At 42.0% G+C, this 24,700-nt stretch overlaps 1 protein-coding gene across 6 annotated transcripts in view; it reads right to left on the reverse strand.

Moving 5' to 3' along the window:
- LOC107787489 (uncharacterized) overlaps nt 1-24,700 on the reverse strand; it is a 44,770-nt gene that overhangs the window by 1,607 nt on the left and 18,463 nt on the right. For 3 of the 6 annotated variants that reach the window (XR_012705077.1, XR_012705078.1, XM_075244258.1), the window contains one exon: nt 43-23,951. Coding sequence is in view for 4 of the 6 variants with exons in the window: in XM_075244258.1 (XP_075100359.1) it covers nt 43-113 (71 nt within the window). In the remaining 2 variants the exon portion in view is untranslated. Of the gene's footprint in view, nt 1-42; nt 23,952-24,700 lie in introns of those variants that run through there. The other 3 variants (XM_075244259.1, XM_075244260.1, XM_016609069.2) reach the window with 3 other exon arrangements.

Here is a 24,700-nt window from a genome sequence, read left to right on the forward strand (position 1 = left end):
CTATTGGAGTTTCAATCCTAGCATAATGACAATGAAACTTACTCCTCTTGCACTTCATGTTTTTTTTTCTTCAGTATCAACACGAATAGCATCATATAGTCGACACATCTCATTCAGCTCTTCGTCGCGCATTAGTTTTTTCTTTTCTTTTCTGCTTTTCCATATTTGCTCAAACCGGGCATTTTTTGACAGATCCTAAAAGAGGAAAGAGCATGATAAATTAAGTTGTAAAAAGCCTTGAAACACCTAATTAGGAGGAAATAAAAGTAACTCTAGTAAAACAAGAATTACTATTAAAGTATTCAAAACCCACTTGAAACCAAAAGATTAGTAGCATGAATCAATTTTGATAATACTGTAATACACAAAAGGCAAGCGTGATGCTTCAGGCACAAACCTCATTAACCAATACGAATCATTGAATTCAATTACAAACTTCTAGAATGCAATACCAATAGCAAAAAAGATATGGACTTTGCTTAACTAGCAATACACCTTCATAAGCTAGATTTAGCAAACAATCACCTGCAGGTGCAGAGTTAAAAAGTTTAAAAGATTCATTTGAAAGTAGGCATTCAAGTTTTGACCGCACTATAATAAACTAAAAAAATGTTTAAATCATTTTCCATGGGTGATTAAGCGAGAAAGTATTTCTTCCTCAATTGTTCCACATACACAATATTTTCTGTTCTTCTTCCCTTAGTCAACCCAAATATATCAGATAGAAATGAATAATATTAGTTTCACTTGCTTATTTTGTTCAGGCATATATCCAGCAACTTTTTGTTTCCTTAATATTACCAGATCGGTTCAAGTACCTCTCAACATCTTGGGCAACTTATAATCATCTTTCCTTCCTTTTGTTTTCCAAATTCTCATTCCGGATATAATCAGATTGGTTCCTTTAACATTGTTTGATGTATTTGAATTGTTGTTGGTTAGTTTCGAGTTGTTCGGAGGTCGGAACGCACGGGATGGCATCTTTGGAGCATCGCTTGGCTTGCTCGGCATTGGTATTGGCTCGTTCGAGGTAAGTTACTCTTTTAAACTTAGTGCTGGGGGTATGAAATCCCGAAATACATGTTATGTGATTGGTATTGAAGTGATGCACATGCTAGGTGACGGGCGTGTGGGCGTGCACCCTGTAAATTGTGACTCCGTTGTTTCCATGGCACTGTATAGTGGCCCTATTTTGTTGATATCTGTGTTTTCACCATGTGATAAAGTAATTGAACTGTCAATCATGCTAAATATCATGTTTAGGCTTTATGCTGATATTGTTTAGACCCATAGTGGTCGTTTCTTGCTGTCATCTCACGGATTTCATTGATATTTCGTACTCAGTCATATTCATGTATTCATATCATATCTCAGTCTCGGTTATAGATTATTGATACATCATATCATTATTGTCGGGCTATTTTCATGACATTGTGAGCCCGTGAGTGAGACTGGAGAGATTGATGACTGAGTGAGGCTGAGAGCATGATTATGAGTGACATATATGGGATCGGGCTGCGCGCCGCAGCATGTTATATTGATTTATGCCTGGATCTGGCTTATGATAGCGCTTGGGCTGTAGGAGCACCTCCGGAGTCTGTACACACCCCTAGTGAGTGCGGTTGATTATATTGAGAGATGAATCTTCCTTGGACATGGATCTTGTCCGAAGCATATATATACATGGAGATGGATCTTCTCCATGGGGCCGGATTGGCATTTTCCTCGGTACTGAGTGACTGATGGTCAGTGATATATATATTTTGGGATGGATCTTTCCTGGGCCGTATGAGCTATATACAGTACCGAGTGGTTGAGCATGATGAGTGAAAAGTGTGAGACAGTGAGATTGAGTACTCTGAGAGTGTGAGTACATGATTCATCTCTGAGATACATGGCATTGGCATGCACACATAACATACAGGCATAGAGATGCATTTTTCCTCATGTTGTACGGTATCACGTCATTCATAACTCATTATACACATTTATTTGTGGGCATAGAGAGGTATTTAATACTTGTTATCCGGAGAGAAAATGAAACATGTTATTTTTCGTGGAAACGATATTTGAAAAAATTACAGTTTTCATACTTATTCATAATTTTTGGCATTTTCGATAAAAGATTTGGGTTTTTCATTGAGATACTTGAAAAGCATGACTATTTTTCTGGAACTGTGAACGAGCTGAGTATCTTACTTCTGAGACACCTCTTATATACTTGTATTATGCTATTTTGAACTGCTGCGTGATCTTGGCATTGGACCCGACCTTGTATTAGCTCGTCACTACTTTCAACCTAATGTTAGGTTTATTACTTACTGAGTACATGGGGTCGTTGTACTCATACTACACTTCTGTACCTTGCGTGCAGATGTTAAGTGCTGATGTTGCTGCGTTCGATGGTAGCTGGATTGTAGATATACCTGCGTTCCGGTTGAAGTTACCCCTTGTTCGTGGTAGCTTTAGATCTATAAAACTTTATTTACGTACTTTTTAAACACACTATGTATTTATTTTATTTTCGCTTGTAAACTCTATTCTTAGAAGTTCATGATTTGTACTACTAGTCCTTGAGAAATATATAAAATTCAGTAAATTACTTTCCTTTGATTGTCTTGTTAATATTATTAGAATTGGATACTTATTAGTTGGCTTACCTAGCGGGTTAGGTTAGGTGCCATCACGACTAGAGGATTTGGGGTTGTGACAAGTTGGTATCAGAGCTCTAGGTTCATAGGTTCTATAAGTCATAAGCAAGTGTCTAGTAGAGTCTTGCGGATCGGTATGTTGACGTCCATACCTATCTTCGAGAAGCTACAGGACATTTAGGATATACTTCCCATCTTTCCTTCCTTATCGTGCGGCATTGATTCAGCGTGAAGCGTGACCCTTTGAATTCCTTCCACGCATTCGTGTGCACACATGAGTGCTCGGTATCAGCTGTGCATCGACGACTTGTGATTCCATGGTTGGGGTGCGAGATGTAATTTTGGCATGCTGATGATGGGCCAGTATGGAGCACTTGAGGCCGGATTTTGACGGTAGCCTGAGCACGGAGATTTCGATTGAGTGACCACGTGCTTTTGGGAGTTAGATGTCCGTTGGTGTCCCTATTAGTTGAATTTGTGATTGGATGACTATGTGGTGAGTATGATGTGACTGTGAGATATGTTCAGATTGTTTGAATGTGACATGAAGAGTTTAATCCAGATGTAGCAAGGACTATTGGGTGTTTGATTTCTGCCTTGATTTGGCGTATGGCCTCGAGTTATGGGTGTGTTAAAGGACCTCTCATGTTGTTTAGTTGTGGAGTGAAGTATATTTTCATGTTTTGTTGTGAGTTCGGAATCAGGAAGATTAAGTAATTGTGAAGTCGTTGTGACTGTGGAAGGGTATAGAAAGATGTCAGTTTGAGGTTAAGCAGGTGGGTTATCTCCTGTGGGGTGTCCTGAGGTTGTGTGATCCCTATGTTATTTTGTAGCGAGTTCTCTTTTACCAGTAAATTATATGTGTTGCAATTTGAGTTCGGGTCGCTTATGAGAGTTGGCTTGACTGCTACAAGGATGAATGCGAGATTGCAGATGATTTGAGATATTAGATGGTTTGTGTTACATGAGCTTATGAAGGATTTAGTTGAATCTCACTGCGAGAATTGTGGTAGTAATAGAGTATGGGCATTGTGAGTTATTGTGTGTTTCGATCTATGGCTTTGAGCCAAGTGAGGGAGTCTGTTATTGATAAGTTGATTGCACGATTATGTGTGGTATTGGTTTCAGTTAGAGGTATACTGGTGAATCAGTTATAACTTGCAGAGGTAGAGTTTGAGAATGACTCAGGTAATGGAAATTCCTGGATACAGGTTGTATTATACTCTATGGGTATATGGGAATCATTGAATGATTGAGTTGTTATTCGTAAAGGATGTAGTGTGCATAGAGTAGGGATTTTCTCTGTTGCTTAGGAGTGTGGGTTACTCCCTTGGGTGTTGGTATGCTAATGGGGCACAGGTCGTTCGATCTATTTGGTCGGTTTAATTGAGATTTGAGAAGAGTGGATGACTCTTGAGGATGGTTCTAATGGACTCAAGATTTAAATGTAGCGATTTGGAATTGTCAAGATTTGTATATGGCTAGAAACTGAGGATTAGATTGGGCGGTGTCGAGACTTGTGGCATTTTTATATCATTGGGGATTATGCATTTGAGTATCAAGAAGGTGAAGGAAACAATTTTAGGTTCATAAGGTCTCTTTAGAGTGGGTGTCTCGGTTGTAGTGCTTCGGGGTGCTTAAGAGGGAAGTCAACGGCTTATGGGCCTTAGGGCGTTGTGGTGTTATACTAGGGTCTCTTGTGTGGTGATTTTTGGTTAAGGATCGTGGTGTTCTAGTAAAGAGAAGTATCAATTTGAAGGCAATTTGGAAAGGACTTGGGGAAATAGGACAGCTTTGTAGTAGGTTGTATCAGCACAGTAACAGATATAATCGATTCTTTGGGTACTTACAACGTGGCTAGTCTTTACAGGTGTTTTGTGGCAATGCTCTTAGGTTTTGGCGACATGTGTGGCTGGGTTGAGTTAGCGAGATTCAGTTCTGATGGTTCGGTTATGTGCAAATGGGTTTCGAAGAGTTCTCAATGGGTTTTACCACGGTTCGAGGGGTATATTTCCTACTAGTGTGAGGAGCATGTAGTGTATAGTGAATTTCTCCTAGATGAAATCAAATGGAAGATCATTGGCTAATTGAGTATGTAGTTGCTTGTGACTCGGAGTGGACTATGAAGTTCTCGTATTTCTCATATGATGGCATGGTAGATGCGGTGTGTTGTGTGGGATTGAGATTTGCATGTGCTAGGTCACAGTTTAGTTTTGGAGGGAAGGTCATAAATTCGTAGGCAACATGGACGGTCTCAGATGACTAAGTAAATGATGGTACTATTTGGTGTGGCTCGATGGGAGTATACATTTCAGAAGGGGCAATGTGTTTGATTTATGGATACTTCACTGGTACTGCGGCCCTCTCCTGGTTGATCGACTGCTGATATTCGAATTTTGCTATGTGGCACGGAAGAAATTTTAGAAGTATTCTTCGTGGGGTGATTGTGTATGAGAGATGTGTTAGACATTCTAGCAGTAGAGTTGGGATCAGATATGGTGATTCATGTGTTCTATGGATTTTGAGACTGGGAGTTCTCAGGAGTGGATTGTTTCATGGTTGTGGACTGTGAGGTCATGGTCGAAGCTAGCCAAATGATAGTATGTGTTATGCTTCAACCATTGTGGGCTTTTGGAGGTTTATTTATCTATTGTGAGTGCCCAGAGTTGATTTGGGGGTCCATTGGTAGGCCCAAATTAGGATGTGTATTCTACACCGAGTCGGATTGGTTGGATCTATAATGCTATTGTTAAGGGATGTGCCAGTCGGTTGTTATTGAGCTTATCCGTGTTCTGAAATTTTCTAGGAGTTACTACGAGGAATTGTGATTCGTTGGTTTTAGCCACGCATGGTGTGGCTCTATTATGGTCTTATAGCGGAATTTGAGCGAGATGAATAATTGGGTATTGCATGATTGAGGGCGTATTGGCTATGTTCTTTCAGGTTTTGTATGGCATGGTGTCATCGGATTCTCCGTGGTTATGGTAATGCACTTTGGATACTTGATGTCGAATTTCGTGTGGTTATTGATTTTTGAGCAGGGTGGCTCGAGGTATATGATGTGGACCAGCGTTTGGATGGAGTTGCGCATTGTCGCGGAGTTATGTTGAGGTATGAACCTTTGTGTTAGAGTCGCGTGATGGTTCTACTGTGTGTGATGGGTTCTTAGCATTGCGTGGTGGTGGTACCTGTTGAGCTTGCGGGACGGTTCTCTTGATTGAGTCATTTTCGCTATTGAGTACATTTGGATTGTTGCTTATGGGTGCATGGATGGCAAGGTTTGTGACTCTGAGTAGTATTTGTGTTGTGTGTCAGTAGAGTAGTTGGTATTCGATAAGATGGAGTCGTCAGATCTAGGATGGGTGCTATTGGATTTGATTGCGGTATATTTAGAAGGATAATATCGGAAGTCAGCATAAGAATTGGCTATAGTCCTTGTTGAAGGACAGGGAGCTCCACGGCTTGTTGATTTGATGAATAGTTATGAGTTTCTTCTTGTTCTTTCATTATCGGCAGTGTACGAAGGTTTTAGAATGAGGTTTCGTTAGGTATGAGGTTTATTACCGGGATTGGGTTATTCTGAGCAGTTACTGTGGTCGGAGATTTTGCTCTGGGTGTTTGAGTCATGTGGTATATCCTGTGATTTTAGCTTGGGTTATGGTTACAGTTTGGTATCGCTTGTTCAGAATTATATGGTGTGTAGGTTGCGAGATTCAGAACTTATAAGAAATTTCGGATGTTGGAAAAATTGGATTCTAAGGCTTATGGGCTAGGTTGAATTGAGAAATTTCAGTTATGTTGTGTTATCGGTCTTATATGGGATAGGGTGACATGCGATCACCCCCGAGTATGTGCATGGTAAGGTTATACGACAGATTGGTGGTTTTGGGAACAACTCTTGGCACGTTCGAGGACGAACGTATGTTTATGTGGGGGATGATGTAACGACCCGACCGGTCGTTTTGAGAATTCGCACTTCGTTTGGTAGTTTACGGGCATGAGTAGCTCCGTATGATGTATTATGACTTATGTGAACCGTCGGTTTTGGTTTTCAGGTTATTCAGAGTCGGTTTGGAAGAATGAATTTCATTGTTGAAGCTTTAAGTTGAAAGGGTTGACCAAGTTTAACTTTTTATGAATTTTACTCCGGAACGGAGTTTTGATGGTTCCGTTAGATCCGGATGGTTATTTTGGACTCGGGCGTATGCCCGAATTTGCATTTGGATGTTTCTAGAAGGTTTCGCCACAAGTTGGCAAAAATTGGAAATTTGAATGTTTGGAAAATTCATAAGTTTGACCGGAAGTTGACTTTGAGGATATCGGATTCAGATTGTGGTTCCAGGAATTTGAATAGCTTCGTCATGTCATTTGGGACTTGTGTGCAAATTTTGGGTTCATTCCGGGATGATTTGATATGTTTCGGCGCGAGTTTTGGAGATTGAAAGTTCAAAGTTCATAAATTTCGATTCGAGCTATGATTCATCGTTTCGATGTTGTTATGTGGGTTCTGAGGCCTCAAGTAGGTCTGTGTTATGTTATGGAACTTGTCGATATATTTCGGCGGGGCCCCGAGTGGCTCGGGTGAGTTTCGGACGAGGTTCAGATCATTTTTCATTCATGTTGCATTGTTGAAGGCTGTTGGTTATGGTGTTTCCGCATTTGCGGAAGAATAGGAGCAAATGTGTATCCGCAGATGCGGACACTTGGTCGCAGAAGCGAGAAAGGGATTTGGGCATGAGGATCGCAGGTGCAGGTGCTTGGACGCACCTGCGCAACTGCATATGCGGTTCATGAGCACAGAAGCGCGATCGCAGAAGCGGCTTAAGACCGCAGGTGCAGGGGTTGCTGAGCATGGCTATTTTCGCAGAAGCGAATCATTTACTGCAGAAGTGGTGGTCGCAGATGCGACTATTTGTCCACAAATGCGGAAAGTGCTGGGCAAAGGGTATATAAAAATATTCGAGGGTTTTGGTCTTTCTTCATATTTTGAGATATGGGAGTCGGATAGAGGCGATTTATGGAGTAAATTTCATCACAAGGATTGGGGTAAGTGTTCTCTACTCGGTTTTGGTTATATTTCACGAATCTATCTTCATTTTTGGCAATTGGTTGATGAATTTTAAAGAGAAATTGGGGGTTTTGGCCTAAAGTTTCATAATATGAACTTTTGAGTTTTGAACATCAATTTGGACTCGGAATTGAGTGAAATTAGTATGGTTGGACTCGTAATTGAATGGGTTGTCGGATTTTGTGAGTTTTGTCGGGTTGCAAGGTGCGGGCCCGGGTTGGACTTTTTGGCCGATTTCGGGCTTTGATTCAAGATTTGATCTTTTACGATCGGGATTGGTTCCTTTAGCACTGTTTGATGTATTTGAATTGTTGTTGTTTAGTTTCGAGCCGTTCGGAGGTCGGAACGCGCGGGATGGCATCTTTGGAGCATCGCTTGGCTTGCTCGACATTGGTATTGGCTCGGTCGAGGTAAGTAACTCTTCTAAACTTAGTGCTGAGGGTATGAAACCCCGAAATACGTGTTATGTGATTGGTATTGAGGTGACGCACATGCTAGGTGACGGGCGTGTGGGCGTGCACCCTGTTAATTATGACTTTGTTATTTCCATGGCACTATATAGTGGCCCTATTTTGCTGATATCTGTGTTTTCACCATGTGATAAAGTAACTGAACTGTCAATCATGTTAAATATCATGTTTAGGCTTTATGTTGATATTATTTGGACCCATAGTGGTCGTTTCTTGCTGTCATCTCATAGATTTCATTGATATTTCGTACTCAGTCATATTCATGCATTCATATCATATCTCAGTCTCAGTTGTAGATTATTGATACATCATATCATTGTTATCGGGCTAGTTTCATGACATTGTGAGCCCGTGAGTGAGACTGGAAAGATTGATGACTAAGTGAGGCTGAGAGCCTGATTATGAGTGACATATATGGGATCGGGCTGCGCGCCGCAGCATGTTATATTGATTTATGCTTGGATATGGCTTATGATAGCGCTTGGGCTGCAGGAGCCCCTTAGGAGTCTGTATACACCCTCAATGAGCGCGGTTTATTATATTGAGGGATGGATCTTCCCTGGACATGGATCTTGTCCGAAGCAAATATATACCTGGAGATGGATCTTCTCCATGGGGCCAGATTAGCTTTTTCCTCGGTACTGAGTGACTAATGGTCAATGATATATATATTTCGGGATGGATCTTTCCTGGGCCGTATGGACCATATACAGTAGCGAGTGGTTGAGCATGATGAGTAGAAAGTATGAGACAATGAGATTGAGTACTCTGAGAGTGTGAGTACATGATTCATCTCTGAGATACATGGCATTGGCATGCACACATGACATACAGGCATATAGATGCATTTTTACTCAGGCTGTACGGTATCCCGTCATTCATGACTCATTATACACATTGATATGTGGGCATAGAGAGGTATTTAATACTTCTTATCCGGAGAGAAAATGAAACATGTTATTTGTCGTGGAAAGGATATTTGGAAAAATTATAATTTTCAAACTTACTCATAATTTCAAAAATATTAAAATGAGAATCAAATTAAGTATTTATTTTTGGCTTGCCTGACAGCGGTGTCCGGCGCCATCACGACCTTTAATGAATTTTGGGTCGTGACAACATGGTATCAGAGCACTAGGTTCACTTAGGTCTCACGAGTCATGAGCGAGTCTAGTAGAGTCTTGTAAATCGGTACAGAGACGTCTGTACTTATCGTCGAGAGGCTACAGGGCTGTTAGGAGCACTTCCCTTCTTGATTCCTCATAGGCAAAATTGGTCGCTAATGGAGTTTTCCCTACGCGTTCGCGAGTGGAGGACCGCGATCGTGTAGCCTTGAGAAGATGTGTAACGTGAATGTGTAAGCTAGGACGCGTTTGTGAAGAGGAAAAGGGGTAGAAGCTGAGGCCACGTGTTTTGTTCATCGTGATCGCGTATGTCAGAATGGCATTGCAACGCGTTCGCATGGAGGATTCCGCATTCGCGTAGACAAATTTATAGGGGCGGGTTTTTTGTTCTTCGCGATCGCGTGACTTGGTCCGTGATCGCATAGAGGAAAGAACTGGGTAGTATAAAAAGATTCAAAAATGAGGGTTCAGGGATTGTTCACATTTCTAACATTTTTTAGCTCGGTTTTAGAGATTTTTGAGAGAGATTTCGAAGGGATTCTTGAAGTAAGTCACTTGTGGTTAAATTTCTTCAATAATTAAGTTTCCCCATTGATATCTCCACCTAGTTGATGTGTTTTTGAGGTGTAATTTGGGAGTTTGAGGCTAGGGAATTAGAGAGTTGATTTTGGGGATTTGAATGGCCATTTGATGTCGGATTTTTATAAATTTGGTATGGTTAGACTCGTAGTCGAATGGGATTTTGGGTTTTATAACTTTTGTTGGATTTTGAGACGTAGGTCCGAGGGCGGGTTTGAGCCGATTTCAGATTTATGCGTTATGTGATTTTTTCGGAGGGGACGCACATGCTAGGTGACGGGAGTGTAGGCGTGCACCGTAGGAATTGTGACTTGGTCCATTCCGTGAGACTAAAAAGTTGAATAAACTTGTTGTTAGCTATATGCTCTCCATGTGTTATAGAAATTCGACTGTAAATCATGTTAGAAATCATATTTAGGTTATGTGTTGCTACTGTAGGGACACATAGAGGCCGTGATACCAGTTGAATTACTTGCTTGCTAATTGCTATTTGTACTCAGTCGTAGTCTTACATGCACATTTTACCTCGGTCTTTGTTATGCATTGTTGATACTTTATATCATTTCTGTTTTGGGCTGATTTCCATGATTACTGAGAGCCCGTGAGTCTGGAGAGTTAGATGACTGAGTGAGGCCGAGGGCCTGATGGTGAGATATTGATACCATAGCACGTGAGTTGTTCGTGCGGATCTAGATATTTATACTGTAGCACATGAGTTGCCCGTGCGAATCCTGATATGATACTATATCACGTGAGCTGTCCGTGCGGATCCTGATATGATATTATAGCACGTGAGTTGTTTGTGCAGCATGTGAGTTGTCCGTGCGGATTATAGCGCTTAGGCTGTAGGAGCCCCTCCGAAGTCTGCACGCCCCCAGTGAGAGCAGGTATCTATTGAGTGTGAGCGTTGAGGGGCTAAGAGCCGTGTGATGAGCTATTGAGAAAGACTGAGTGACTGTTTCCCTAAGAGGTTGTATTTGCTTTCATTGTTGTTGCACATAGCTGCTATATGTCACTATTTTTGAAATTCTTGGAATATTTTATATCCGGTTTTTACCTGAACTTGGCCTGTATAAACTGAATAGACTTAAATTGCCGAATTTGAAAGCATGCCTACTTTCTTGTTGAGATTTCTGAAAATGAACTATAACTGTGTAGCTCGTCACTATCTTTCAGTTCCTTATTTATTATTGTTACTTACTGAGTTGGTTTTACTCACGCTACACCTTGCACTTCGTGTGCAAATCTAGGTGTTTCCGGATACGATGGCCATTGATATTGTGCACGCGTGATCTTCGAAGATTTACGAGGTAGTTGCCCGGCGTTCGCAGTCCTTGTTTCACCTTCCTTATCTTTTCTTTATATGTATTTTGATACAGACTCTCGTAGATATTTCTTTTCTAGACTGGTGTTGTCTAGATGCTCATGAGCTCAGTGACACCCCGATTTGGGAATTATTTCCGCAATTGTGTTTTGGGTTTTACCCCATTTTTTTTTATGGAAACTCTGGTTATTTAAAATTTCTCAATTCATTTCTATTAAATATTGTAAGTATTTTGGAAAGGTCGACTTGCCTAGTACCACGATAGGTGCCATCATGACAGGTTAGGATTTGGGTCGTGACAAGTTGGTATCAGAGCCTAGGTTGCATAGGTCCTACGAGTCATGAGCAGGTTTAGTAGTCTTGCGAATCGGTACGGAGATATCTACACATATCTTCGAGAGGCTGCCGAACCCTTAGGAAACTTCACTTTATTGAATTCTTGTCGTGCGAATCTGTTGATTCTGGCAACTAAACTTTTGTTATTCTATTCTCTCACAGATGGTGAGGACACGTACTACTAGACGGGATGGACAACCACCAGTACCACCAGTCAAGGCCACGAGAGGCCGAGGTCGCGGTAGAGGCCATGGTAGGGGCTGAGGTGCAGCTCATACATCAGCTAAGGCAGCACCTGCAGATCCACCAGTTGTCCCAGTTGAGGAGCAGGTCCCAGTTGTGGATGATCCAGTGGGACCAGCTCAGGCACCAGCTATGCCCATCGTGATTCCAGGCCTTCAGGAGGCCTTAGCTCAGATTATGACCGTGTGCACCAGTCTTGCTCAGGCGGTCACAGTTCCAACCGCAGCTGCCACTTCTCAGGCCGGGGGAGGTACTCAAACTCCCGCTGCCCGCACACCAGAGCAGGTCGTGCAGGGACTCCAGACACTGGGGGCACTACTAGCCCAGTCAGTTGTAGCTACTCTGGCCCATGTGGTTCATGTTATGTCTGATGATGAGCATCAGAGATTGGAGAGGTTTGGGAGACTCCAACCTCCATCTTTCAGTGGTACGGAGGCGGAGGATGCCCAGGGTTTCTGATGTCGCCCAAATTCAAACCACTGATTGGGATTGTGAAGCGGTCAATGCAATTATAATTACCCAACTTAAGTCGGGGTCGATTCCTCAGAGAGCTTATATTGGATTAGATATATATGTAGACTAAGCGTATGACGTGCCTAAAATGCACTTCCACATTAGTTGTTTCTTTATATTTCTAATTTTTACTATTGTTTGTAAATGTAAATCTAGGGAACAATATTTTTGGTGTTGTTGTTTTTCAAGTTTATAAAAGATCTAGGGTTGTGACTTCCACATAGTTGGTTGCCTAAGGGATTGTGGGCTTTAAGGCAGGTTTGGTTGGTCGGGGTGTAATATTACAATCACACACGATTACCCACTCGATACCTCTCGGTAGTTAGAATGGTTTTGCCCAATTTGGCTTTCTCAAGTCCAAATGTGTAATTCACAAAACAAGTGATAGATGCTCAAGTAGGGTCTTACTATCTCTAGATTTAACCCTTTAATTGGGGCTATCAATTTCTTGAGTTCACCTCAATTTCTTATTAGCCTGGTTTTCCGAGACTTAGTTTTTTTTTTCTCAAGTAGAGACTAGGTCAATTAAGCTTGAATCAATGTTTTCAACCATTGATTCTAAAATTGAAGCAAGAATTAGGCTAAATATCACACACTCAATCACAAACAAGCCCTAAATTAAACACTTATTAGGCACCCACACTAGGGTTAGGTCACAACCCTAGCTAAGGATTTAGCTACTCATAGATAAAATTGAAGAAACTAAAGAAGAAAATAAGATTAAAATCATAATAGATGATAAAGGGATGAGAATCCAATGTTAAAATAATAAACTAATACAAAGTTTCCCAAAGCAGTAAGTAAAAAACGGCTATCTCATTTCTGAAGTTCAAACTTAACCTAATTTTGACAGAAAAGACTATTTTTACACAGCTGAAATTATCGGACCAAAATTTCCCTTACGGAGGTTCTGCGGCTGCACAATTTTGTGTGCGGTACGCACTTAAAAGCTAGACTTGAAAAGATGGACTTCTGCAACCGCACAATTTTGAGTTGCGGCCGCACTTCTTCAAATTCTGCGGACTGCACATATCTGAGTGCGGCAACACTCTTGAATTTGAGCTTGACAGGAGAGACTTCTGCGGACCGCACATTTTTGAGTGCGGCCGCATAATAATAGTGTTGTCCTCACTTCTTCATGGACCCAGACTTTCATCTCTCTGAAACACATCTTCTACGGCTGCACAATAATTGGGCGGTCGCACTTTGCAAAGGAATTCTATTGATTGTTAAAGCACAAATAGCTCTAATGTGACACTTGAGCATCAAGAGTTGACTTTACTCATCAAGAAAGTTCGCACTTTGATGTAGATCATTGGGGATTCCAAACTCCTCCTCTTATGCTCTCCGTTAGCTCATCTCACTTAAGAATGTAGCACTCAATTTAATGACTTGTGAAAGTACCATATGTTTGCCCTTCATGTAGATCACCACTAATATAAGCTTACTTGGCTTGAAATCACGTAGGGCTTTTTCGGTATGTAGTGAAGGCTTTTGGACTAAGGTGGAAAATGTTGGAATAGAACGAGTTCATCTTTCCTTAAGCACTCTATTTTCTCTTTTTGGCTCATACTTTGTCGATTCTTTAAGTCATTTTATTTTTCCTTAGGAGAATTAGAGAGACTTGACATCACTCTTTCTTGGTCATGCTATTTATTTTCTCCTTCTTTGTTTTCTCCATGCTTTGTACTTTTGCTTTCTTTTGGATCCCTTCAACCCTTCACATTATTCACTTTCTTTTTGCGTTTTTCTTTTGTTCTTTCTTTCTTTTTCTTTGCCTTTCCTTTTCTTCATTTCTTTTCTCGTTTTGTGTCTTGATACCACTTTCAAACTCCTCGTCTCTCCCCCAAACTTATGTTTTCACTATTTGTTTCTCATGAGTGCTAAAGAAAGCTCGGGTGCCAAGAGAGGGTCACTATAAAGCGGGTAAAAGCTTGTAACATGGTTATCGAATGAAAATGGCTTTAGCTCAAATGGGTTGACTAGGGATAATATCATTTGTGGTCCATAAAAAGTTTCAAAATGGGTCAAGGAGAGCCTACAATCACTTCTCAAGCCAAGCAAAGCTTAGAATTTCGCCTAAAAACACATTAGGGACAAGTTCTAGACCATTCGCACGGGTACTTGGACTTGTAACAAAATATCTCACCTCTCACACAACCGGATTGTTAAAGAAAATATAATCGAGGGCCCACAACAACCGCATTCAAGATTGAAAATCGCTAATGGTTCAACTAAACCACACGATGATTGCCTAAGTCAACACAAGGGTCACAAGTTCACTAACTAGAGCAATTTCGTTCCAAAAACTTATTTTTAACCATAAGCGTGTAGTTAAGTGTGTTGGTACCAAGTGAAGCATGCTTGACCCTCATTTATTCATTAATCTTACTGTTTTTACCTAAAACATCAAAAACGGACTCAATCCCTTAAGAAGGTTGTCACGCCATCCATCGTTGGGAAGAGCCACCCGGTTCACACAAACCCACCTTTGGAAAGAACTGTGGCATTAAGAAAACCAAATGCTTATTGCTCACTTAAACATAAAAAGAAGCTACCAAATCAAAAAGAATCTATTAAAGTAAATAAGAAGCTAGACTATTAAGAAAACAAATAAAGAAGCTATGAAATAAACTACTGAAAGTAAGGCAAATGAATTTACAAACCGAGGGAAATAGAATATATACATCAAAAGAGAGAGAAATATATACATAATGAAAGAGAAAATAAAGATAAAAGAAAAAGAGTATTAAAGTTATTACAGGCCAATGCCATCAAATCAAACCAACCAAAATAGACCACCCTCCTGAATAAAAATAAGCATTGTCCTCAATAGTTAACAACAATTAGAATAAGGAAGGGTAGAGAGTAAAGAAAACTCCCTATATGGTCTCAGGGTGCATGGCAGCATCACCACCCTCGGGCTCCTCCAACTGGATCTCATCATCCTCTGCTTGGGGAACAACGGTGTTGGTGAATATCTGAAGCACCTCATCGACAATATGGGCAGCAAGGTCTGGCTCATCAGACTTGTCAGCTAGTGCCTCTGCTGATGGTGCTGTTGGGTCTGCTGGTACTGATGGATCTGTCTCCATCAGTAGGTCAAATGGTACATCACCAGCTGCTGCAATCTTTGTCACAACCTTTCTCAATCTCTCCACTGATTTCTTCGAAGCCTGGGATTTCCTCATCTTCTTCACCTGTTTGCCTAACTCCTCAATAGCTCCTCCATGTGCCACCAGTGTATCCATAATGGTCTTCTGGTTGTCCAGGATTTTCTTCAATGTTTCCTCCACTGACGGAGGAACCTGTGGTACTGCTGGGCTAGAAGATTGTGCTGCAACAATACTGGATATGTCAGACAGCTTGAAGTAGCTGTCTGCATCCACTTGTTGAGACTCGCCAATGTCTGGGAGACTCGTAGTGCAGTGAGTGGATATGTGGATGAGGCATGCGATGGTACTGATGCTGATGGTCTAGAAGATAAAGGTGGTGGCATGTCAGCTATCTCGGTGGAAGGACCGGCTATTGTGGAAGGCATGGGAGTTGTAGATGGCTTAGCAGTAAAATTTGTAACCACCACCGATGGCGCATCAGACTGGCCAACGGTGACTTTGGGTTTCCTGGACCTTGCAAGGAGTACCATGAGAAGGGCTTCTTAGCCCACACTTTTGTATCAAAACTCCTCAGCTCCACCTTTGCATCCGTGAGATATTCTGTGAGGGTGTTAGGATATGGGTAGGAGCTTTCACCTTTTCGGACAACCACTGACATGTTGGCCGACATGATGGCACCCACATTGATTGGGTACCCGGCCATGATAGATGCCATCAAAACTGCTCGGGGGATAGGAAGATTGTTCTCATTCTGGCTCGGGTCAATACGGCTGCACACAAAAGTTTGCTACCCCTTTGCTTCAAAGTTGAGAGTGGCCCGTGCAATGGGAACCCCCGCTGTGATCCATGGTGGTGGTGGTCCTGGAGCAGCCAACATCACTGCTAACCAAGGGCAAGTTGCATCACCCATAGCAAGCTTCTCCATGTACTGGATTACCTATACCTCCTCAAATCCCAGGTATGTGTTCAGACTGTTTTGGTCAAATCTCACTTTTAAATTTTTCACCTTGGTCACTTTAGTACCTTTCTTGATGTGTGCCACATTGGCATAGAATTCTCGGACCAAGTGCTCTTTAGCATCCATAACAGTATGGGTGAACCACATCTACCCCTTGCGCTCCCTGAATTTCTTAAGGACATTTGGATTGTACTTATCCAAATCCTTCAATAAGAACCGTCGCTCAAGTGTGAGCGATCTCTGGGGACACCACTCTCTGAACTTTGTGAAGGCCGTCAAACTCACAAATCGATCCTCCCATATTTCCTTCTTCTTTGACCTCTCTAGGCCACCCACTCTCGTGTCATCTCATCTACCATCATCTACAATAATTGGTGCAGGGGGAGTGTGTGTAAAGGAGGGCTTTGAACCCTGGCTACCGGCATCTGAACCCTCAAAAGAACTTGTTGTGATGGAGGGTTCATTGCGGAGTTGGTAACGCCCCGAAAATTGTGATGGTTGGGACTAGGCCTCAGGCTGTACCTCCACTGAGTGACCTTCGGAGGCTTCCCTAGACGGGACATACGAGCTTGATTCTGAGGGCTCTGTGGCCCTACCTCTCCCAGTGGTCGGCTTTTTGGGTATTGCTTTTGATTGCACTCTCAAAGGTTGAGTGCCCTTGCCTCGGCCTCATGAAGGTTCACCCCTCCCTTTAGATGTGTCACATCCGCCTCTTGATCGAACCATTGTCTGCCATACAAATCACACAAGTCAGTTAAAGTTTAGAAGCATGTTTACCGTTACAATAAAACAGTCTACAGAAGAGACAGTGCGGACCGCACAATATTGAGTGCAGCCGCAGACTGCCTTGTGACGACCTCACAATTTCAAAGTTCGGTCGCACATGCTAAAGTGCGGACCGCACAATTTTGAGTGCGGCCGCACAAAACCAGGTTCAGACTACTGGTTCTTCGAAGTTCCAAAGTGCGGTCTCACATATTTTTCTGCGGACCGCACAATTTTGAGTGCAGTCGCAGATTTCATGCTATACATTTTTGCCCTAATTGAGAATCCGCGGACCGCACAATTTGAAATCAAATGGCACTGACTTTAGGTTTTTCATATTTTTGCATAATTTAGACGTGGCATTTGCAAATTAAACATGATGAATGATCTACCCAGTCTCCAATGAGCACACATGACATTACCCATACAATTTTAAGCACACATGAAGAACATTTGACATTTTACTAAAAATAACTATACTACTTAAGAACAAAAACTAAAAAAATTGAAAAATCCAAACATAAATTGAACATACCAGTGATGAAGGATGCAGGGGTGAATCTAAATTGATGAAATGGGTGTGGAGTGTTAAACAATTTGTGTGCACTGTGCTTGCTTAGGTCTCAAAAGTTCAGAGTGTATAAAGTTGTGAATAGTGTAATGAGGTCTTATTTATAGGTTGACCAAAGTCGGTCAAAATTGAAGCTGAGTGCGGCTACACAATTTTGAGTGCAGTCCGCACTCTTTACCTGAACCTTGCTAAAGTTCTGCGGTCCGCACAAAAGTGAGTGCGGTCAAGGAAATTTGTGTGGTCCGCACAAAAGTGAGTGCGGCCGCAGACTGGCCATTTCTCTGCAATTCCAAACTTCAGAGAATTGGATTTTTGGGTTTCCAGTTGTGCGGCCGCAGGAAGAATTGTGCGGCCACATATTCTTCTCTGTTGTGGCAAATACAATTGTGCGGTCCGCACTTTTTCCACACTTGGCCAATTTGTCGAACACAGTACCTGCAATGCACACTCATTCCTGCAATTCACTTCAAAACCAATTAGCTCAATACAAAATCTATCTAAAAAAATAAGAAAATGAAAAATAAAAAGAAATTAGGGTTGCCTCCCAAGAAGCGCCTGATTTAACGTTGTGGCACGACGCAGATTACCATCAATCACTTGAAATGAATTAACGCTACGATGTGGCCATCATCAACTTTGCCAAGATAATGCTTCACCCGGTGAAAATTGACTCTAAACACTTCATCACTTTTGTTCTTCAAGTGTAATGCACCAAAGGGTGTCACATGCACAACCTCAAAGGGACCACTCCACTTAGACTTCAACTTTCCTAGGAATATTCGTAACCGAGAAAAGAATAATAATACAAGATCACCTTCTTTGAAATCCTTGTTCCGGATGTACTTGTCATGGAGGTACTTCATCGTGTCCTTATATAAGGACGAACTTGTATATGCATGGTACCGGAATTCATCAAACTCATTCAATTGTGCCACCCTTATGTTGGCGGCGACATCCCATTCACGATTAAGCTTTTTCAATGCCCACATAGCCTTGTGCTCAAGTTCCACGGAAGGTGACAAGCTTTTCCGAACACTAACCAGTACAGAGACATACCAATCGGTATTTTGTAAGCCGTCCTATAATCCCCAAAAGCATCATCAAGATTCTTTGACCAATCCGTTCGGTTGGCATTCACTATCTTTGACAAAAAAACTCTTGATCTCCTGGTTGGAGACTTCCACTTGCCCGCTTGCTTGAGAGTGATAGGGGGTCGAGACTTTGTGAGTGACACCATACTTGGTGAGTAAGGTATCAAAAGCTTTGTTGCAAAAGTGCTATGCCCCATCACTAATAATGGCCCTTGGAGTACCAAATCTTATGAAGATATTCGTTTTCAAAAATGCCACCACTCTTCGAGCTTCATTGTTGGTAAAACCACAGCTTCAACCGATTTTGACACATAATCTATAGCTACCAAAATGTAAGTGTTCCCACAAGAGCTCACGAACAGAACATGAAATCAATACCCAACACATCAAAAATGTCAATCTCCAAGATGGTGGTGAGGGGAATCTCAATTTTTTTAGAAATCCCACCGGCCCTTTGACATTCATCACAACGCTTGACGAGATCGCTAGCGTCCTTGTAAAGAGTAGGCCAATAGAATCCACAACTCAACACTTTTGTTACCGTTCTAGCTCCACCATGGTGACCACAATATGGTGAAGAATGGCAAGCCTCAATAATTTTCACTTGTTCTTCCTCCGATACACATCGTCGAATCACACCATCGGTACAAATCCGGAATAGATACAGCTCATCCCAATAATAGTCAAGGCAATCCCGTTTGAGCTTCTTCCTTTGGTTTGAAGAGAACTCATTCAATACAATACCACTCATAAAATAATTTGCTAAATCGGCAAACCATGGCATCCCGGTCATTGAAATAGCTAGAAGTTGTTCGTCGGGGAAGGAATCATTTATCTCAAGGCCGTCATGTGTCCACCCCTCCTCCTCCAAATGAGACAAGTGGTCCGCCATTTGGTTTTAACTACCCTTGTTGTCTTGAATCTCTAGATCAAACTCTTGCAATGGAAGCACCCACCGCATTAACCTTGCCTTTGAATCTTTCTTGCTCATCAAATACCGAAGCGCCGCATGATCGGTGTGGACAATCACCTTTGTACCCATCAAGTACGGGCGGAACTTCTCCATAGCAAAGAAAATAGCAAGTAGCTCTTTTTTGGTCAATGTGTAGTTGACTTGGGCATCATTCATAGTCTTACTAGCATAGTAGAGCGGATGGAAGATTTTATTGATACGCTACCCCAAAACTGCTCCAACCGCCACATCACTTGCATCACACATGATCTCGAAAGGCAAACTCCAATCCGGTGCGGTGATAATAGGAGTAGTCAATTTGAACTTGAGCAATTCGAATGCCTTCATACAATCCTCGTTGATATGGAACTTGGAATCCTTCTGCAAAAATTTACACAGGGGGTTCACCACCTTGGAAAAGTCATTGATGAATCGACGATAGAACCCTGCATGACCCAAGAAGCTTCTCACTCCCTTCACGGATGTAGGGGTGGGAGTTTTGAGATCACCTATATTTTGGCCTTGTCGACCTCAATACCATGCTTTGAAATTTTGTGGTCGAGGACAATCCCTTCCTCGACCATGAAGTGACATTTCTCCCAATTCAAAACCAAGTTTGTCTCCTCACATCTTGCCAATACCTTATCCAAGTTGTTCAAGCAATCATCAAAAGAGTTTCCGACCACGGAAAAGTCATCCATGAAGACCTCAAGAAAATTCTCCACCATGTCAGTGAAGATGGCCATCATACACCGTTGAAAAGTCGTCAGTGCATTGCATAACCCAAATGGCATCCTCGAGAATGCGAAAGTACTCTAGGGACAAGTGAAAGTAGTCTTCTCTTGGTCCTCCAGAGCAATAAGAATTTGATTGTAGCCGGAATATCCATCAAGGAAATAATAGAAAGCACGGTCGGCCAACCTATCAAGCATTTGATCAAGTAATGGAAGTGGGAAATGATCTTTCCTTGTGACTTTGTTGATCTTCCAATAGTCCATACACGCTCTCCACCCGGTGACCGTTCTTGTGGGGAACAACTCGTTCTTGTCATTTATTACTACAGTCATGTCCCCTTTCTTTGGGACACATTGCACCGGAGAGGTCCACGAGCTATCAGAATTGGGGTAAACAACCCCGTCATCCAACCATTTTACGATCTCCTTCTTCACCACCTCTTGCATTGCTTCATTTAATCTCCTTTAATGTTCAACGGAGGGTTTGGCATCCTCCTCCAAAATAATCTTGTGCATGCAAAAGGCGGGGTTTATACCCCGAATGTCCGCCAATGTCCATCTAATAGCTTTCTTCCTCTTTTGTAGTACCGCCAAAGTAGAGTCTACATGCACGTTAGACAAGTAAGAGGAAAGAATAACCGGTAAAGTAGAACATGGGCCAAGGAATTCATACCTGAGATGTAGAGGCAATGGCTTTCACTTTAAAGTGGGTGGCTCCTCGATTGCGGGCTTTGTTGGAGGAGTCTTTCGGTTCTCAAGATCTAAGGACAATATTCGGGGTTCATAAGTGTACAACCCCATTCATTGCAATGCATTTACACATTCCACATAGCATTCCTTCTCATCATCATCATGATTAAGCAATACGGCCTCCAAAGTATCATCAACATTCATCATGGCACTCATATCATCAACAATCACCTCGGTCACTAAGTCCACAAACGAACAAACTTTATTGCTATTCGGTTGCCTCATAGATTTACATACATGGAAAACCACATTTTCATCGCCCACCCTGAAGGTGAGCTCACCGACTTCCACATCAACAAGAGACTTCCCAGTAGCAAGGAAAGGTCTACCCAAGATAATAGGCACCTCATAGTTCACTTCGTAATCAAGAATCACAAAGTTCGCCGGGAGGATGAACTTATCAACACGAACCAACACATCATCAATAATACCCAATGGTCTCATCATAGTACGATCCGCCATTTATAATCTCATAGATGTGGGTCTTGGTTGCCCAATTCCCAAAGTTTTGAACACCGAGTAGGGCATCAAGTTGATACTCGCCCTTAGATCACATAGAGCTTTGGCAAAGTCGGCGCTTCCAATAGTGCAAGGGATTGTGAAAGCGCCGGGATCTTCCAATTTCGGAGCCATTGAGTGCACAATAGCACTCACTTGATGTGTCATCTTGATGGTCTCACAATTCATTGATCTTTTCTTTGTCACCATATCCTTCATGAACTTTGCATATCCGGAAATTTGTTCCAACGCCTCAACCAATGCCAAGGCATATCCGGGCATATCCGGGCATTTGTTCCAATGCCTCAACCAATTTCTTGGCGAGCATTTGAGGGTATGGAGGGGGAGGACATGGCATTGGTGCCTTAGCCTTTGGCACTACCGGTTCTGGTATGTCAATCACGTGTTCCCTAGACGAGTTCACTTCTTCTCGAGTCTCCTCCACATTTTCATCAATATCAATTCTCACTTCTTCATTAGTTTGAACCACATTTCTTGGAATTTCATCTTCTTGAATCACTACATCATCATCCACAATTCTTCTTTGGTTTGAGGTTGTTGCCTCCCCAACTTTTCCACTCCTTGTGGTTACGTCCATGGCATGTCCCATGTTGTTCCCACCCTTCGGGTTCACCACCGTGTCACTAGGTAGTGCCCCCTTAGGACGATGTTTAAAGCTTGTGAGATTTGCCCCATTGAACCTCCAAATTGCGGATTGAAGTATTGTGAGAGGCTAATTGAGCATCGGAGTCGGCATTTTTCTCCATCATTTTCTTGAACATATTTTCAATCTGTTCCATCTCATTATTGGAAGAGTTAGAACCATGTGACGGATAATGAGGCGAGTTTCTTGGTTGTTGATATATCGGGGGCCTTTGAAAGCAAGACCCCCGATTCCTTTCATTATTATTCCAACCCCATTGGTTGTTGCCTCGCCAATATCCTTGGCTTGATTATTCTAATTACCTTGATTATTGTTATTGTTTCAACTACCTTGATTGTTGTTACCACCACTCCAATTGCCTTGGTGGTTTTGATTGTTCAAATTTCCTTGATTTCCTTAAGATCGCCATTGTTTTTTATTCGGGCCTTGAGAGTTGTTTCTTTGCCCTTGATAATTGTTCACATATTTCACTTCTTTCTCTTGCTCATTGTATGATTCATCTTGGTCAAATCCACTATCATCTTGCACAAATTGTTCCACACGGTTTTGCACTTGTTGACCCTTTTGTCTTCGCTTGTTCACCATCATATTGACACCTTCCATTGCATTTACTTGCTTAGGACCTTGAACTTGTTGAAGTTGAGCTTTGACTAATTGATTCATTGGTGTGGTCAACTTGGCAATTGCTTTCCCATGATCATGCAATTCTTTGTGTAGGTGAATCACATTTGGATCACCTTGAGAAACATTAGCTCTACTTTACCATGGCGATGAAGTATCCGCCATTTCATCTAAAATCTCACAAGCTTCGGCATATGGCATTGTCATGAAATGCCCACTAGCAAGTTGGTTGACCACGCGTTGATTGGTAGTGTTGATCCCCCTGTAGAAGGTTTGTTGAATCATAGCCTTAGTCATGTCATTATTCTGTCACTCTTTCACCATAGTATGGTACCTCTCCCAAATCTCGTGCAAAAGCTCATTGGGTTCTTTCTTGAATGCTAGAATCTCATCCCGAAGAGTAGCCATATGCCCGAGAGAAAAGAACTTGTCAATGAATTTCTCCGCCAATTCATCCCATGTACATATAAAATGGTTTGACAATCATTCTAACCAATCCAAGGCTTTCTCCCATAGAAAAAAGGGAAATAGCCTCAACCTTAGAGCATCCTAGGAGACGTTGGTCTATTTACTCCCCCAGCAAGTGTCCACAAACCCTTTCAAGTGCTTGTATGCATTTTGACTCGGAGCCCCGGTGAAGAATCCATGTTGCTCTAGCAATGTGAGCATAACATTGGTGATTTAGAAGTTACCCACCCTAATGCGACGGCGGACTATAGCACTTGCATATCCCTTGTTTGGCAACACCCGGTGTGGAGCCGCTCTTGGTGGAAGCGGGGGTGGGACGGGAATATTGTCATGAGGTGGTCGGCCTCACCTATTTGCTTGAGGTTCAAGAGGAACCTCATCACCTTGGTAATCGTCCACTTCCTCCCCCAAAGGCAAGTTACCGAGAGGATCATTGTTGAGAGCCATATTTGTACCTACAATCGATTCACAAAAAAGGTTAGTAATCCGGAAGAAAAAGAAGACAAGTCACATACAAAACCAAATATATAGCTAAATCCATTTTTAGCTCCCCAGCAACGACGCCAAAAATTAATGTCGCCCAAATTCACACCACTGAATGGGATTGTGAAGCGGTCGATGCAATTATAATTACCCAACTTGAGTCGGGGTTGATTTCTCATAGAGCTTATATTGGATTAGGTATATATGTAGACTAAGCGTATGACGTGCCTAAAATGCACTTCCACATACTTGGTTGTTTCTTTCTATTTCTAATTTTAACTATTGTTTGTAAATGTAAAGCTAGGGAACGTTATTTTTGGTGTTGTTGTTTTTCAAGTTTATAAAAGATCTAGGGTTGTGACTTCCACCTAGTTGGTTACCTAACGGATTGTGGGCTTCATGGCAAGTTTGGTTGGTCTAGGTGTAATATAGCAATCACACGCGATTACCCACTCGATACCTATCGGTAGTTAGAGTGATTTTGCCCAATTTGGCTTTCTCAAGTCCAAATGGGTAATTCGCAAAACAAGTGATAGATGTTCAAGTCGGGTCTTACTATCTCTAGATTCAACCCTTTAATTGGGGCTATCAATGTCTTGAGTTCACCCCAATTTCTTGTTAGCCTAGTTTTACTAGACTTAGTCTCTCTTTCTCAAGTAGAGACTAGGTCAATTAGGCTTGAATCAATATTTGCAACCATTGATTCTAAAATTAAAGCAAG

The sequence above is a fragment of the Nicotiana tabacum genome, chromosome 22 (genome assembly GCF_000715075.1).
Source record: "Nicotiana tabacum cultivar K326 chromosome 22, ASM71507v2, whole genome shotgun sequence".
In the NCBI taxonomy this organism is placed as follows: domain Eukaryota; kingdom Viridiplantae; phylum Streptophyta; class Magnoliopsida; order Solanales; family Solanaceae; genus Nicotiana; species Nicotiana tabacum.